This window comes from Protopterus annectens, chromosome 1.part0 (genome assembly GCF_019279795.1).
Source record: "Protopterus annectens isolate FY-2018-M chromosome 1.part0, PAN1.0, whole genome shotgun sequence".
Lineage (NCBI taxonomy): Eukaryota > Metazoa > Chordata > Ceratodontiformes > Protopteridae > Protopterus > Protopterus annectens.
In genome coordinates this window covers 1,667,443,340-1,667,459,165 of record NC_056725.1, presented here as the reverse complement: position 1 = coordinate 1,667,459,165, position 15,826 = coordinate 1,667,443,340, and the positions used below count along the sequence as shown (strand labels likewise).

Genomic DNA, 15,826 nt, shown 5'->3' with positions numbered 1-15,826 from the left:
AGTTTGCCCGTCAGTAAACAGGTCTACATGTCTGTTGCTATCCATGTTGCTTTACATGGTTTACTGGCCAGCAACACTTGTTTATGTTTAAATGCGGTGTGTGGCATGAATATGTAATTAGCATTACTGCTTGCTGCGTAAACACATAAATTCCGTGTAGGCTTCAAACGAAGCCTACATGGAGTTTACTGAATCCCCAGACATTTTCTCTAAAATTCTCAAATAAAATAGCAATATGTATGCATTTCTACTCAAAAGTTGAACATCATAGTTTTGCATTGGTCTGTATTAACTGTTAAACATAGCTCTACAGTTACCATTTATTTTGTTTCACTGTAGTATGGTGACATAAATATAACAACTTAGCTCAGACATTCTGACCAAAAACTATTTAAATAAGCTTATTGGGCAATCCAAGTTCCTGTTGCAAATACCATTCAACAAACATTTCCAGTAAAGTATTATAAGACAGTGACAAGAAGTGCATATGCCACAGGATTATCTTCCCTTAGCCATGGATTTACAGATGCTCAGATTGCTTCTGTCTCTATTAACATTTTTTTCAACTGTCACAAATAAGGTTGTCAAAACAGGTAAAACTTAATAATTTAAAAAATGTTTAATTACATAAATCCTTTTTTCCTAACTCATGAATGTAAATATTTCTACTGTATATAACTGTCCTGCAAATGTTCTGTTTTTTAGTTATAACTACAACTGTTAATATATATGAAAAGTCAAGGAGCTTTTCTCCCTGAGTATTTGCTGAAAAATGTGTTATACCCAGTCGAATTTTCCTAGTTAACAAAGACAAATAAATAAGTAACTAATAAATAAATTAATACTGATATTGCACCATACAACTAAATAATAATAGAAAGCTGATTGGAATTATTTATTTCACCTGTGAATATAAAAGGCTATGTTCTGAATTTTCTGGTAAAAGATGTCAGTAGAAGTATATTATAGGGAAAGGGATAGCATGTGGTATACCGCAAGCCAGCTTTCAGAGACTTGACTAGTTCCTTGAATCACTTGTTTAAACCAATGAGGGACTTTTTGCTCTGTTGTGCACATTCCCTCTTATTTCTTGACAGGATTTTTTTTCTTTTGTTGTACAACCTATTAACACCAGGAGTCCATTAGGGTGGCTTGTTTTTGCAGTTTGACCTGGGCTCACTTCGGCTCAGTACTGCCATTTCTATGCAGTTGTTTATATAGTCATACAGGGCTTTAGTGTAATGCTCTGCATTGGTTACTGTGTTTTCTGGATTTGGAGGAGCTTGGAATCTAGCTATGTCATTGCTTAATAGGAATAGTTTGCCTTAGAAAGTGTTTTAAATTCTTCTGGTTTGGTGTGGAGTCTAATTTTACCTTAATTTCCAGGGAAACCGCTTTGTGATCTGATCATACTAGTGAAGACATCACACACAGGGGGGAGCAGTGCTCTTCCATTTTATGAGTTTAAGATATAGAATAATCATTCCCCTGGTGGGAGTGCAGACCAACTGCTCCAGGATATTTGAATTTGTAAAGTCAAAGAATATTTGAGCCTGTGTGTTAGTGGTCATGTATGCCTCCCATTTAATGGAATGGTAATTAAAATCACCCATGAGTATGGTATAGGGCTGGATGGTGAGTGATTCTAGTAACTCTAGGTATGATGTGTGGGCATCCTGGTTCATGGAGGGGGATCTCCAGATAGCAAGTGTTCGGTAATCGATTTTTTCCATAGATAGTTGGACATGGATTAGCCCTAGCATGTCATATTGCTTGACAAATCTTGAGGTGAGAGTATCCTTTATTTAGATAGATACACCTCCTCCTTTAAATCTCTCATGTTCAGTGAGTGAATGGAACATATGATAGACATTATAGCCATGCACAGCTGGAATGCTTTCTGTGGTTTTAAACCATGTCTCTGTAACTGCACAGATGTCTGCATTCTCCAGAGTGAGGACTACTTCCAGGGAGCGCAGTTTCCTTTGAGACTCCTAGCATTGAGCAGCAGCACCTTTAGCTTGTCCTGAGTATTGTCTGTTGTGTTTGTTCATTGTTTGTAGGTTTGCCTGTTTGGTAATGCCTAAAAATGCAGAATAGGGGTGGTTAATGTTTTAGCCAGTATCCGAAAGCCTAGAGGTGATGGGTGCAGGCCATCTCTAGCAAAGCAGCCATGTCCTCCCAGGCTGACAAATATTGGATCCCTTTGAAATGACACCAGTAGCTAAGTCAATTGATAAAGTCGATCATTTTCTGTTTGTATTGCTGCATCATCATTGGTGATGGTAGAATGCCAATCAATGTGTGTGTGCCCCCTGGATATATCTGCTGAATCCATCTGTGCTTCCAAATGGATCTCCTGTTTCCTCCCACATCCTAATGGGAACTCTGGTTTCCTTCCACATCTCAAAGATATGTTGATAGATGAATTTTTGTGTCTGTACAATAGTCCATATGTGTACAGGTAGGAAGACAGAGAGAGAGAGAAAGCAAGAGAGAGATTGAGAGGGGCAGAGAGATACAGAGAAATATTGAGAAGACAGTGCATGTATGTGTATGTGTGTGTGTGTGTGTGTGTGTGTGTGTGTGTGTGTGTGTGTGTGTGTGTGTGTGTGTGTGTGTGTGTGTGCACTTCCATAAAATCCATAGGTGTACATGCTGTGCATGTGCAGTGTGCGTGCGCCTGTGCATGAAAGTTTGTGTACAAACACAACTGTCCTACACTGTAATGTTATCTCATACATTACTGGTTCTTAGGTGAATGCCCACTAAATGTTCTGGATAATATACATATCAGAAAATGAAAATAAATGAATGAATGCAATGAATAAAGTTACATTGTAAATTTTCTTTGCCCATATGAATTCAGTAATATCATAATAATTATAGAAACTTTTGACTTGACTAATGACAATAAGATCCAAGAAAATGACCGTGAGCAGATATCTGCAGGTGCTGAGGATAAATTTATTTGAATTTTTGAGGGATGAATACTTCCAAACATTTGATAGTATGAAAATGTGTCCATTATATAATGAAATATAGGCTATCCAACGGTCAGTGTGTCACAGCTGGCATGGTGCATGTGCAAACTGAGATATGCCGGCTTAAAACTCAGTTTGCTCTACGAACCATGCACTAGACAGTTTCTGTTTTGCAGCTCTCCGAGTTACCCTGAAGCAAACATTATTTAATGACATTTATTACAGTAAAGCCTCTAAAGTAATTTTCCTGTATGTCTCAACCTGATTGTAATTGTTTGCATGACCCTGTTGATTCAGATGGCAGTTTGCTCTCAAGATCACTGATGGTATCTCACCTTAATAAATGCAGAACAATGTCAAACAAGAAGTACTCCAGCCCATTAACTCATGAATCTGCCTTGCCTTATCACAGCAGGAATTTACAAAGTCTATTTTCTCAAGTGCAACTGTCTAAAGAGATAACTTGCCTTCATTCCCCTAGCAGGTGGAAACTTCCTATAATCACTCATCTAATGTGCATTCTGTGTGTTCATCAAAATTCTGGGTAAGATATATCTCCGTTGCTGAACTGGTTATGCATTCATCGCCTGGTGTTGACCAAATAAGCTTTGATACATCAGATGGTGACCATATGTCTAACTCTCAACTGACATTACCTTTTTCATACCCTACAACAAGCCTAAGAGTGAATAAAGTTGCAGATATTGTTATCAGTGCAAACAGGAGATTTAGTTTTGTTTTGTAGTCTAAAATTAAGGTTGGCTCATCAGTATGACACTCAGATATGAATTGTGGAAAATATTAAATCTTCCACTTTTCATAATGAGAGGTACCCAGTGGTTTCATTATGATTAATCACATTGTGTTTAAGCACCATCAAAACATCTAATGCTGCAAATAAAGCCATACTTGAAAGTATCAATACTAAGCAAATGCACAGCTCATATAAACATCCCTTTTTTGCCTGTAGGCAAACTGCCCTGTGCCTCCATACTCTCTGTCTCTATGCACCAACTCTGTGATTACACAAACTGAGTGAAAAAGTGAAAGCTGTAAATGCTCCTGTTGTAAGTGTGACAGTTGGTGAAGAAGTTAAAATTTTGAGCTGTAGTTCTTTTGGTATAGTGGCATTTTTTTCCTGTAGTTCTTGTGGTATATGTTTTTTTAGCAATAAACATCCTTATTAAATTATCATCTATGACATAGGCAATCATACATTTTGTAAATGAAAACAAACCATATTGGCATGTTTAGTTGGCAGCATTATACATCAGTTATAATCTATCCAGTCATTGTCAGTCAAGCATTACAAAGCTCATTCAAATCCTGCCTTCTTTTAAATATCATTCCTCATCTACTGTATTGTTCACATAATTTCCATAGTTTTTTCTATGTAATTTTTACCTACCCTTTTCAAACGATCCCATTTCCAGTTCTTTTATCTCTGTTAGTATGTTTACTATTGCTAGTACAGTTAGTTTAGACTTTGATTTCCATTTTCTAGCAATTGCTTTTTTGGCAGCCACCCTAGTTAGACTCAGCAAGACTTTACTATGTCTAGGCAATTCCGATATTGTATTATAGCTCAAAAAATAAGTTCCTTAGTCATACCAATTTGGGCAGCTTGTATTTCTGTCAGAGTCATCTGTAGGGGATTTTTAAAGTCTACCAACTCATTATATTTCCAGAAAATATGGTCCCAGTTACCTCTTTCTTCCTCCTCACACCGGCAACATTTGCTATCTAACCAAGGAAAAATTCTTCAGAGTCTACTTGAGATATAAAAATACCTATGTAAACACTTCCAAACAAAGATCCTAAATCTTTAAGAGATTGTTGATTCTTTGTGAGACATATATTTGTGTGTATATATATATATATATATATATATATATATATATATATATATATATATATATATATATATATATATATATATATATATGTGTGTGTGTGTGTGTGTGTGTGTGTGTGTGTGTGTGTGTGTCTGTGTGTGTGTGTGTGTGTGTGTGTGTGTGTGTGTGTATATATATATATATATATATATATACACACACACATATATATATATATATATATATATATATATATATATATATATATATACACACACACACACATATATATAAATATATATATATATATATATATATATATATATATATATATATATATATATATATCCCAATGTTTCTTTGTGAATTGCTTACCCATTCTCTCTTCCCATTCCTTTCTAGCCTCCTCTGATTGATGCTTACAGTTATCATGCAACTAATTATTCCTATTTTAACAGCAGCGTCTGTTGTAGATTCTATTAAAAACTCTAACAGTTCTGGTCTTTCACTTAGGATCCCCCTATTTCTTTCTCTTTGCCTATGCTCTGATATCAAATCCTTGATAGGGAAGGCAATCTCTAGCCTGCAGGCCAAATAAATTCTTGGCCTCTTTCCATTTGGTTACCTTTCCCTCTCTAATTATTTGCTGCAGCACTCATTTGTCTGCTATGTCAACTTGAGCAAGTCACATAACCAAACATGGTTTCCAGATCACCCCTGAAAAGGGACTGTGTGTTTTGCAGGTAGACCTGGTTAACAAATAGGAATTTTATTATTATCTTAAGTGTGACTCTGCCATCCTCAAAATGGCAGAAATGTAACTGTGATCATGGGAAAATATTTGCTAAGCTGAAAATTGTTGCATCTCAGAGGATTTCCTTTTTCCTAGATACAATTGTTTTCAACTTTCACTCTTCAGTGTTATTTGTAATAAATCACATTAATTTTTTCTCAGTTTCAAGGCTCGCACTGCTGAGTCTCAAACTTCCATTAGATGACCAGAACACAAATATATACAGATATATAGCTTGCCTCCTTCCTCATATTTGAGTCCAGTTGAACTAAAACTGAAAGGAAAGCATATGTGGAACAGCATGCTCTAATGTACTACTGTGCCAACTACAGGAACCTGCAGTCTTTCTTCATCAGTGTTCTGAGACTCACTCACATAGTACAGGACATATTGTAGGCTTCACTCTACCCAGGTCTCTAGATGAAACAGTGGCATGGATATTCCTTATCATTTTCACTGGTGTTTTTTTTTTCTTTTTTGTAAATCCTTAAACAATTCTTAATGTTATGAAATAATACTCTCATACTTGCACCTTCACTTCAGCATTATAGTAATTAACTAATCTGTTGTATACTTTTCTGACTGTTTTTTATAAAATTAGAAGGAATCTACTTGCATATCAGTTTCATATCAGAAATGTTTTCCTTTCATAGATGCACTCTTGACAGAATCTCACATCAGTGAAAAATATCTGTTACAATCTACCATTTGTCTTTGAAACATTTTCCCACTGAGACCATGGCAGTGATAGGGCATTTTTTTTCTGCAGTACCAAGCCAACTTGATGATTGTTATATTTAGTTGGAGCTGGAGTTAAATGGAGCCTTATGGATATAAATAAAAATAATTTCACCAAATAATTTATTTTTTTTTCTGGGAAAATATATTGTGACATACTGTAAGTATTCAGCAGGATCAAATCTTGTGGTATGTTTAATAGCAAACAGTTTAATGTAAATGTTTTTGCCCCAATCAAATATGACAGATTTTTACTCACATTAATTTTAATGATCTGTTGCAGCACTGTAGATCAGAAACAAATTTGAGCTTCACAATTTTAGCATTTTTAGAACGGGTGCAATATAAGGATGTGCCCTGTAGCATGTAGCTTCAACTATGAAGTTAGTGAAACAGATGCCGGTGTTTACTAGAGAAGGGAGTACTACAGATGCTGTAGCTGATGAGCCATATCAGTGCCAAAGTAGAAAGTGCAAAGAGATATGCCAGGCAAAAAGGAATAAAGTGTGGTTTTATGAAGTCATTTAAATACACACGTACTCAAGATAACTTAACAAAGAGGTGCAAGACACGATGCACATCTATGTATTCAGCAACAGTTTTACTGAACTGCAGTCTATTACACAAGTCACCTGGTACATAAGGCTAACTACTGATCCCTCCCATTTAAAGATACAGGTAACTATAGATACTAGATAATGTTTATGAACACAGATGCTATGTCACCTTCATTTCAAAGACAGATACATTTCATATATTTGATGTTTGGTAGTACATAGGATGAAGGTTCAGAGCTATTAATGAGCTTTATCATGTAGTCCAGGAGCTGATTCCCTCTGTCTCAATGTACCTTATGTGTGACTCTGCAAGTCACTTAACCAGACGGTGCTCCCTAGATAAGTCTCAAAGAGGTCTGTATGGATCAATGCCCTACCCAGGCTAACAAATACTATATAAATAAAATACTGAACTTTAAACTTAAATATAATGATTGCAAATAGACTATGACCAGAATTCAGTGACAAGTTGTCTAGTATACAAAAACTGTTCAAGGTACTTTATATATGAAACAAGCTTGTACCATTTCTTGCAGAAATAGCCACTTGGTAGTGCAGCTCTGCACTACTGACCAGTGAGTGGTTTAGGTGCCTCATTCAAATATGGAAGTGAAGGGTGTAGTCTATGCTAATAAAGTGTCTAAGGAGCCCAGAATATTGGTCAGTTAGGAAACTTCTGTAGTATGGAACTGTGGAAGTTGCTCTCAACAGCAGTTCAAAAATGCACAGCTAAGTAGTACCGCGCACTTATGCATTTCATTGAGAGGGAAATTTGTCATTAGAAATGGATGGGCTTTTCCATGTGTAGACTGCCAATACAGGAAAACAGTAAACTACAAATGGGAAAGTGTTAAAATTAAGAGAACATTTCTCTTGCAAAACTGTATGATCACTGATGGGTGGTGTTAAATGTTGTGTGATGAATAAATTAGAAAACAGGTTAATTCTAAAATATAATGCTCCGTCTCCTCATGGTTTAAATAATGAAGTAAATTAGATGAGCATGCTTTGATGGTGTTTTACTATTAATTGTTCTATATAATGCAGAATTTTTCTAAATCTTTCTCCATTAAGAACGTTTATTTGAATTATTAGTTAATTCATTTTGTATTGAAGAAGTATATAAGTTTCATCCACTATATGAATGGTTGTTTGGGTGTACCCATTAAGACTTAATGCTGAGGCATGAGGAATAAAGTGACTTCCATTTGTTTTCAATTTCTATGTATATTGGGGATTTTTATTTACTAGCTTGGGGTATTGTAAGCAATAAACCATGTCTGCATGGGGATATGTGAAAGTATATCTTGATTTGTTTGTATTTGTAAGCATATAAGGACAGTACATGAGTGAGTTTATGAGTGTCTATGTAATGATTATTGTAACTAAATTTATGTATATGTGTGATGGATGACCAACTGCCTTACATGACCAGTGGCTGGTATGAATATGCAGCTCATGGATGACAAATGTTCAGGTACAGGATGTAGGCATGTGTGTGCATGTGGTGGGGTTATGTTGGTGTGTATATGTGTGTGGGGGTTCACATGCAACTAACAATGGGCAAAACTGCTATTCAAATTATAGCTTGCTACAGATCACCCACCATGTCCCAGGACCCCCACTCTGCATTTCTGGAAGCACTGGGAAACATAAAGGTCCTACCAAACACCCTGATATTGGGTGATTTCAATTACCCAGACATTAACTGGGAGAACTACTCAAGTACAAACTCCCTTGCTCAACATTTCCTAGAATTTATAAACTCAAATGCCCTGAATCAACTGGTCAACACCTCCACCAGAGGTGACAACATATTGGACCTGGTCATCACCAACATGGGTGACCGGTGTTCCACACTGGAGATCAACCCCTCGCTGGTTAGATCTGACCATAAACTAATCACTCTGGATATCCATATTCCGCCACCACCCCCGGTCAAAGAAACCACTGTGAAAAACTTTTCAAAAGCAAACTTCATGTTACTTAAGACCGAGGTGGGAAGTTTCAAAGCCCCCATGATAAAGGATAACGCTGTCCAAGCTGCAAAATCCTTTACTAATGCACTCTACGGGCACCTACAAGAATGCATGGATTGTGCTATCCCAAACAAAACCAAGACTCACTCCTCCAAGAAAAGGAAACCAGTCTGGTGGACCCTTGCCATAAACAAGCTATACAATAGAAGGAGGAAACTAGTACAGAAAAGAGTAAAATCCCAAGAAGGGAAGACATCCCTAATCAGTGTCGGCAAGAAACTACGTTCCCCTCATAAAATCATCCAAGGCTAGCTTCAAAAGAAAAATTACCATGGACTCCAAAGATAACCACAAGGCATTATTTAGCTATGTCAGGAATCTAAGTGGCAATTCTCAGATCTGCTCGGAGTTAGTGCAGAATAGCACAAAATACACTGAACCGACTGATATAGCCAACATCCTGGCAGACAGATTCAGTGCAAACTTCACCCCCCTCTCACCCCCAAAATGGCCCATAACTATACTAGAAGAATGTAGTGCCCCTAAAATCACAGACATTCAGGTTAAAACAGCCCTCTCCAAAGCTAAAAACACAGCATCAATGAGACTGGACAGTGTCCCAAGCTGCATCCTACATGAGCTCAAAGATGAACTAACCGCTCACCTAAACACACTGTTTAAACTCAGCCTCTCCACAGGCTATGTGCCCACAGAGTGGCACATAGCAACAGTTATTCCACTCCACAAAGGTGGAGCCACAAAGGACCCTGGGAACTATCGCCCTATAAGCCTGATTAGCTTGGTCTGCAAAGCTATGGAGCACATCATCATGGATCTCATTAACAGAGACATTGGAATCTTCCAAACACTGGGCCCTACCCAGTTCAGCTTTGTTAAGGGCAGATCATGATTCTAAACCTGGTGGACTTCTTTGAGACAGTTACCAAGGCTATAGATGAGGGAAAGGTGGTTCAAACAGCTTACTTAGACCTCACAAAGACCTTCAACACCATTCTCCACTCAGGTATTATAAACAAACTCACCAGCCTGAATATAAACCCCTACATCATGAGATGGGTTGCCAACTGGCTCATGGACAGAACCCACATAGTAAGAGTTGCAAGAGCTAGGTCTGACTCTAAACCGGTTACACGTGGTGTTCCCCAGGGCTCAGTCCACAGACCCCTCCTGTTTGGCATATATTTCTCATAGGTACAGGCAAGCACAGGAGGACTATGGCTGACCAGGTTCACAGACGACTGCAAACTAGGGGCTATAATTGACTCTCCGGCTGACACAGACATCTTCCAAAAGGATCTCACTGAGACAGATGCCTGGTGTCAAAACCATGGCCTCAAGCTAAATGCCAAAAAGTGCATAGTCATTCCTTTTGGAAAAAACAAAGTACCCACAAACTACCACATAGGTGGTAGCACCCTAAATACGGAAGATGTAATAAGGGATCTGGGGACCCAAGTAGATAGTAACCTCTCCTTTGATAATCACATTGCCAAAGTGGTTAGAAAATCCTTCTGTGTGTCCCACCTAATCACAAAAGGGTTTGCATCCAGATCAAAAGAGGTCATTGGGCCCCTCTATGCATCACTCATCAGACCCATCATAGAGTACAATGCCCCATTTGGGATGTATCTTACAAGACACCTGCATCAACTGGAAAGACCACAGAACTACCTCACCAAGAGAATTACTGGCCTCAAGCAGATGCCCTATGCAACTCAACTGAAGAAACTCCAGTTGTACTCGGTTGCATACCGCCTACTCAGAGGTGATCTCTGTCTGACATACAAGGCCATGTCCAACCCAGAATTGATGGACATGCTTCACCTAAAGAAAACCATATCCCCTTGAGCCACACACTCCAGGGATCTAAACCTCACCACAACAATAAATAGGACATGCTGGAGGGATAGATTCTTGATCCATAGACTTCCCATGCTCTGGAACAAGATTCCAGTCTACATTAGGCAGAGCTCCCTACTAACCCTCTTCAAGAGAAACCTTGATGACTGGATGAGAAACAGAAAGTTTACCCCAGGGATCACTTCAATGGCTCTGCTGCACAGAGGTACAGGGAACTAAACTAAGGGGGCAGCAAAAGCCAACACTTTCCGGCTAGGCTTATAAATGCCTTTGGGCAGATAGCCTAGTACCTACCTATGAACCTAAGAACCAAAACCTATATGTGTGTGGGAAGGATAGGTGTGTGTATGTGTGTGTGTGTGTGTGTGTGTGTGTGTGTGTGTGTGTGTGTGTGTGTGTGTGTGTGTGTGTGTGTGTGTGTGTGTGTGTGTGTGTGTGTGTGTGTGTGTGTGTGTGTGTGTGTGTGTGTGTGTGTGTGTGTGTGTGTGTGTGTGTGTATGTGTGCATATGTGTGGGAGAGCTTGTGTTGGTGTGTATGTGTGTGTGTGTATGTGTATATGTGTATTTATACATGTGAGTATCACAGTGGCCATGCAGGGCATATGCCTGTGTGACTGAGTGCTCTTTGTCATAGGATAAGGTGCTTGTGTAGAACAGTCCTGAAATCTACTGCTTGCCTCTGAATCATTAAATGGCAGAGCATTGCAACTCAACTCATCTGTGCAGTGAGAGTTGAGGTACTACACCATTATCTAAGAATTCCAGCCTATATCTACATATATAACACCCCAACCTCAGACATAGCATGTTTCTGTACAGTATACCTTTTTACTACCACTAAGAAAGATGACTCTAAGCAGAAAGTCCATTTAGCCAACCAGAATTTCTGAAAAAAAAGAATTTAACAATGCACATGACCATAAACCACAATAAATATTTTATTTTGTTTGAATTCTAGTACTTCATATTGCACAAAATAAATGATTTTTAAAAGGTCTGCATATTAGTGCACATGGTTTATGTCTGGCCACACCACAGTCTGTCATGGAATATATAGCAATGCAACTCAGTAAAATTGAAATTTCAACTTTTAATACCACGTTCAACAGCTCCATGTTCTTTATGTACAGTCATTGCATTAGTTTCTGGATCAGTCTTCCATATCTGGATTATAGATTTGAAGTAGGTTGATCGCTGAAGCACAATAGTATCCTGAACAGCAATTTGTTGTGAAATCACACTGGGCATTGATGTGTTCAGCTCTTATAACATTTACAGAATTATTATTTCTCTTATCAAGCTTGCATTTTTGTCATTGTGTGTGTATGTGTAGGAGTATATTTGTCGAGGAATGTGCTCAAATATTTCTCCTGTATATCTACATGTATAAACCTTGTATGCAAAAAAAAACTCAGGTGTTCTGCATGGCATATTAATGCAAAAGGTAAAGTACTTTTCATTGTATTATTATTATTTTTTGTTTGTTTGTTTAAAATTACAACAACAAAACATCATATAGATTTAAAAAATCAAATAAACCTTGAACAATCCTACAAAAGCAAGCATGGACACATGTTTTAACTACTCAGCTCTTTCGTTCTTTTTATTCAACAGAACTACATCAGAGTTAAAATTAAGTACACAAACCAAGTTTAAAAGAAGTACAAATGAATCACATTATCATCCGTAACCAATAAAGCGCTTTTTTTTGTTCTGTCTGTTCATCTTAAAGTTACAGGGCATATAAAACCTTGTTCAAAAATGTAACCAGGCACTAACCACTCAGAAGAGTTACTCTCTATCTGAAATGGTTAGTGTTGGTGACACAACTCCAAATATAATTGTTCTAGAATGACAACATATTTCTGTAAAATGAGAAAATATTACTACTTTTAACAACTTTAAACAACAGCATTTAGCATTTAAAGTCTTTGTGCCATCAGAAAATGTTTAATGTTTACTGTTTCATTAAGTCTGGGTAACTTACCTGCCCGCAGTATTATTTATCACCGCTATTTATCACCATGATTTTCATTCTAGAGAATTACCTCTCCAAGCTTTTCAGTTGATACAGGTAAATGTGAAACAATCAAGAGAACTTGTAAATGTTCCCCAGAAAGTCTTTATACCCTTGAATATAAGCTCTATTAAGTGTGTCCATTTTATGCACTGATTACTAGGTTTAGACTGAACTTGTGGGTCATGATTTCTGCAACTTCAGATTCAGTCTTTGTTTGTACCTTATGAATGCTGTGTGGTGGCTTATGGTTTGACTCATTTATGTATGATTTTAAACAAAACCATAGAACTTTTTAAAAATCAAAGACCATTGGCAGCATTTTTTTCTATTTGGGCATAACACGTCTGCCCATTAGTAAAGGTTCCAGACCCATATGCCAATGGCTACCATAATAAAGTAGTTTCTGCATCAAGCATTTATTTCATATTATACCATGATCCCCCCAAAACGTGCACGCTGATTGGCCAGCGTGCCCATTGTAAATCGAGTTATACTAATGGAAAAAGGTCCGGTCGCCCGGACTTTTTTCCATTAGTATAACTCGTTTTTTTTAAACACTGTCTCGCTATGTTAAATGGGTTTAACATAGCGAGACAGCTTTAAAATAAGCAACGGAGATCTCCGTTGCTTATTTTAAAGCTGTCTCGCCATGTTAAACCCATTTAACATAGCGAGGCAGTGTTAAAACGGAGAAAGCAAGATCTCCGTTGCTTTTTAATGTCTCGCTATGTTAAATGAGTTTAACATAGCGAGACAGCTTTAAAATAAGCAGCGGAGATGTCCGTTGCTTTCTCCGTTGCTTTTACAACTCTGATGTACTGCGCAGGCGCGCAGTACATCAGAACTGCCGCGGATGCCAGACATCTGCGGAAGGGCAGTAAACAGGCATTATACTATGCCATTATTTAAGAAAAGTAACAGTTTCTTTTCTTAAATAATGTCATGGTATAATAGCAATAACCCACTTCTGGGTGTGGGTTATTGCTATAACAATCCACTGAACTGTTGCTAGTTGTGAAACATTGTAGCATTCCTTATATATATTTATAATATCTCCAAAGAGCTGCTCTATTTCTTTGACCAAAACTATGCAATATCATATTTAACAGTTTCCTAAATATGAATTTAATATCTGAAAAGTTTGAAATTAACTTGAAAAGATATTGTATTATACCAGGAAACCACATAAAAGATTATGTGACATATAATAACTGAATATTTTTTTATGTATTTACATTATCTTTGACTTTATCAAAGTGTAATTTTAGCACTTTAGAACTTGACACATGTCCAATGAAGTTAAGATTAGGCAAAAATATCTGAAAGTTCTATTCAGTTTCACATTTTGCCTTAGTCTGATCATTGGCTGCATAAGTCACAAATCAAACTTTTGCTTAGAGGAGACTGATAATGGAAGGTCTCAGATTAGCTCTAATAATTTCAGCTACTGCACTCTGAAAAACTTCTAAAGTTGATGGTATTTCAAAAGGCAACCTCAGAAATCTTAATGCACCCAGAGGAATGATCAGTGTGCAGAGCTTCGGTTTTGTGTGTGTGTGTGTGTGTGTGTGTGTGTGTGTGTGTGTGTGTGTGTGTGTGTATCTATATATATATATATATATATATATATATATATATATATATATATATATCCCCAAAAAAAAAAGATGGAAAGCACATTTGGGTGAAAAGCCAAAGAAAGCTGTTCAAGTCCAGAAACAGCATTTATGCTGTTGTTTTTCATCATGGGCTGTTAGGGCAATACTTTAGAAGATTTTGTGGAGACTGATAATGCCTTCCATCAGGTTGTACCCCTGGGTTTTTTAGATTTTTGTGTTTGTCCAACAGCACTGAGTTACTGTGTGTAGTGTTTTCTCTTTTCACTATGAGTGTGCAACCACAGAGTTAGAATATATAATAAAGGGAGGTGATGAGGACAACTCCTCCCCACAAGGGCAGTGCAGGGGCAGCTTGCCCACCTGTTAAAGAGCTTTTTAAAATATATATGCTGTATAGATTACTTTTGATAAAGTGGCGTTTCAGTCAAATGAACTTTAAGACATTTGTGCATGCTGATGTTTCTTTCAGTCAAAGTTAGCTTTGATCAAACATCATACATCATAGAACGATCTATTTATCTATCTATCTATCTATCTATCTATCTATCTATCTATCTATCTATGAGTTTATAATGAATAATTGTTGGAGAGTTTGAACAAAACACAACACATCAAAGAAACTCATCAGTGATTACCATTACTTGCAACTAAAATCAAAGAAAAAAGGAATTGTAAATATAAACCACTAGTTATATTTGTGATTACAAAAAGAAAAACATAAAACAACTTTTACGCTGGGGACTTTGCACCCCCCCCCACATGAGTGCTCTGACCCCATACCTCCAGAAATTAAATATATTAATTCCAGGGTTGCACAAACACAAAGGAAAGGGAAAAGCCCAGGAGTTATGTAATGGCAATAGTCAATATAATTAACTTCAACCATTATATAATTTGCCCAAATGAGCCACTAATGAAAAACACCAGCATTTCAGCATGTGATAAATTGCATGTAGCGATAACTCATATAACACTCATATATCTTGTATCTAGATATATCTACATAGGTGTAGATTACATATATATATATATATATATATATAGAGAGAGAGAGAGAGAGAGAGAGAGACAAATCTATATGTACATCTTACTGATTGTACAATGTTGAAATGTCAACACTCTGAAATGTTAAAAGGTTGAAATAAGAATCCGCCCACACCTAGATGTATATAGAGAGCTGGAGTTGTCCCCTCTGCAGAGCTCATGTTTGTGCTAGTTTCTGAGCTTCACTACAGGTGAGTGATATTGTTTGTTGATTAACTGTGTTCTTACACAGTGTACATATGTAGTACATGTATGCTATATTCTAAGTTCAACACTGCAAAGTTCAGCATTTTTACATTTCAGGATTTTGTGTTTAGTATTATGATGTTTAGTATCACATATATTACACACATACACACTTAGTCATTTTAGTTTT

General features: G+C 37.1%; 1 protein-coding gene across 1 annotated transcript in view; it reads left to right on the top strand.

Moving 5' to 3' along the window:
- Window positions 1-462: 462 nt before the first annotated feature.
- LOC122799376 (major histocompatibility complex class I-related gene protein-like) overlaps window positions 463-15,826 on the top strand; it is a 647,776-nt gene continuing 632,412 nt past the window's right edge. The window contains exon 1 of the mRNA XM_044068388.1: window positions 463-593. Within this exon, the coding sequence (XP_043924323.1) occupies window positions 488-593 (106 nt within the window). The 5' untranslated portion in view covers window positions 463-487. The remainder of the gene's footprint in view (window positions 594-15,826) is intronic.